Genomic DNA, 2467 nt, shown 5'->3' with positions numbered 1-2467 from the left:
CCTACGGTCCTACATCAACACCGCACTGAGGCCAACTCGTGACGCATCACAATAATTTGTATAAGACCCCGAACCTGAAGGCAATACTAATACTAGGGCTGTAGACAAAGCTGTCTTGAGCCTCCGAAAACTCTCCTCACACTCCTTTGTCCATCTGAACAGAGTGCCCTTCTGGGTCAGCCTGGTCATAGGCGCTACAATAGAAAAGAACCCCTCAACAAATCGACGGTAATATCCCGTCAAACCTAGGAAACTCCGGATCTCTGTACTGAGGATGGTCTGGGCTAACTCTGCACTGCTTCCAATTTCTTTGGATCCACATTTATCCCTTCACTTGATACCACATGACCCAAGAATGCCACGGAATCTAACCAAAACTCAAATTTTGAGAACTTTGCATATAATTTCTTTTCTCTCAAGATCTGAAGCACTATCTTCAGATGATTCTCATGATCTTCTCGACTTCGGTAGTTCACCAGAATGTCATCAATAAAGACAATGACGAACGAGTCAAGACAAGGCTGAAATACATTGTGCATCAAATGCATAAATGTTGTTGGGGTGTTGGTCAGCCCAAATGACATAACCAGGAACTCATAATGACCATACCGAGTCCTGAAAGCAGTCTTCAGGATATCTGGCTCCCGAATCTTCAACTGATGATAAACTGAATGCAAGTCAATCTTGGAAAACACTCAGGCACCCTGTAACTGATCAAATAGGTCATCAATACAAGACAAAGGATACCAGTTCTTCACTGTAACTTTGTTCAACTAGCGATAACCAATGCACATACGCATAGAACCATCCTTTTTCTTCAGAAATAAGACAGGAGCACCCCAAGGTGACATATTAGGCTGAATGAACCCCCTATGAAGCAATTCCTGTAACTATTCCTTCAACTCCTTCAACTCAAGAAGGGACATACGGTAAGGAGGAATAGATATGGGCTTAGTGACCAGTAACAAATCAAGGCCAAAATCAATATCTCTATTGGATGGCATGCCCAGAAGATCAAATGCAAACACATAAGGGAAATCCCTCACTACTGATACTGAACCAGATATAGGGGTATCAATATTGACATCTTTCACATAGGCTAGATACGCGTCATACCCCTTCTCAACCATTCGCTGAGCTTTAAGAAATGAAATAACCCTGCTGGGAGTGTAATCTAAGGTACCCCTCCACTTTAATCGTGGTAAACCTGGCATAGCCAGCATCACAGTTTTGGCGTGGCAATAAAGAATAGCATAATGGGGAGACAACCAGTCTATGCCTAAGATAACATCAAAATCTACTATATTGAGCATTAATAAATTGGCTCTGGTCTCAAAACCACTAAGAGTTATCAAACACGACTGATACACGCGGTCCACAATAAGAGAATCTCCCACATGAGTAGACACATAAATAAAGGAACTTAAAGAATCCCGAGATATGCCCAAATGGGGGGCAAAATAAGATGACACATAAGAATAAGTGGAGCCTGGATTGAATAGAATCGATGCATCTCTATGACAGACTGTAACAATACTTGTAATGACAAAATCGGAAGCAACAGCCTACGAGAAGGAAGGGCATAGTATCTGGCCTGGCCTCCCCTTCTAAGATGACCTCTACTACTCCGACCTCTACCTCGGGCTGGCTAAGCAGGTAGGGTGGCAGCTGGTGCTATAATCATAACCTGAGGACCTGGTGGAGCACGTTGTGGCTGAGAAGTCTGTGGAGGTGCAACCCTCCTAAGTCTAAAGCAATCCCTCACTATATGGCGTCTGCCGCCACACCCAAAACAAGCTTTGGGAGGACGTGGCGGCTGTGACTGGCTCGGGCCAGGTCTGCCGGACTGACCATTGATAGCACCCTAAGCAAGAGGCACACTAGATACTGGAGTTGCATAATAAGGCTCTTGAGGTCTAGGAGGAGCTAGAATACCACTGATGGCTGGAAGAGCTAAATGAGCAGGGCGACTCACATAACCCCTACCATGAAGAACTGCAGCTGGGGCACAAACACTGGAATAATGGCCTGACTCTTGAGACCTTTTTGCCTCTCTCTCCTCCCTATCTCGAGCAAACATGCCATCTACTCTCCTAGCAATACTCACCACTTGCTGATACGAGATATCCATCTCAAGCTCCCGAGCCATGCTAGTCCTGATGCTGGGAATGAGTCCCTCAATAAACTGGCAAACAATATCTCGAACTATAGAAATCAAGGCTGGTGCATTCCTAGCGAAGTCACTGAAACAGACTACATACTCTAAAATAGTCATAGTACCCTGGTGCAACTACTCAAACTTCGCGCGACATACGTCCTTGAGGCTCTGAGGGACATACTCTCTCAAAAACATGTCAGAAAACTAAGTCCATGAAAGGGAATTACCTTAGTCAGACTGTCCAACTCATAAGTATGCCACCACTGATAGGCTTCCCCTCGAAGTTGACAGGCAGTGAAAAGAACCCCA

General features: G+C 44.9%; 1 protein-coding gene across 1 annotated transcript; it reads right to left on the bottom strand.

Moving 5' to 3' along the window:
- Positions 1-890: 890 nt before the first annotated feature.
- Positions 891-1313, bottom strand: LOC138872952 (uncharacterized). The gene has a single exon (XM_070151374.1). The coding sequence runs from the start codon at positions 1311-1313 to the stop codon at positions 891-893; it is 423 nt and encodes a 140-aa protein (XP_070007475.1).
- Between the last annotated feature and the right edge of the window lie 1154 nt (positions 1314-2467).

Source organism: Nicotiana sylvestris, chromosome 7 (assembly GCF_000393655.2).
Source record: "Nicotiana sylvestris chromosome 7, ASM39365v2, whole genome shotgun sequence".
Classification (NCBI taxonomy): domain Eukaryota; kingdom Viridiplantae; phylum Streptophyta; class Magnoliopsida; order Solanales; family Solanaceae; genus Nicotiana; species Nicotiana sylvestris.
Note: the sequence above shows the minus strand (reverse complement) of the source record. Positions and strands in the feature narration are given on the sequence as shown.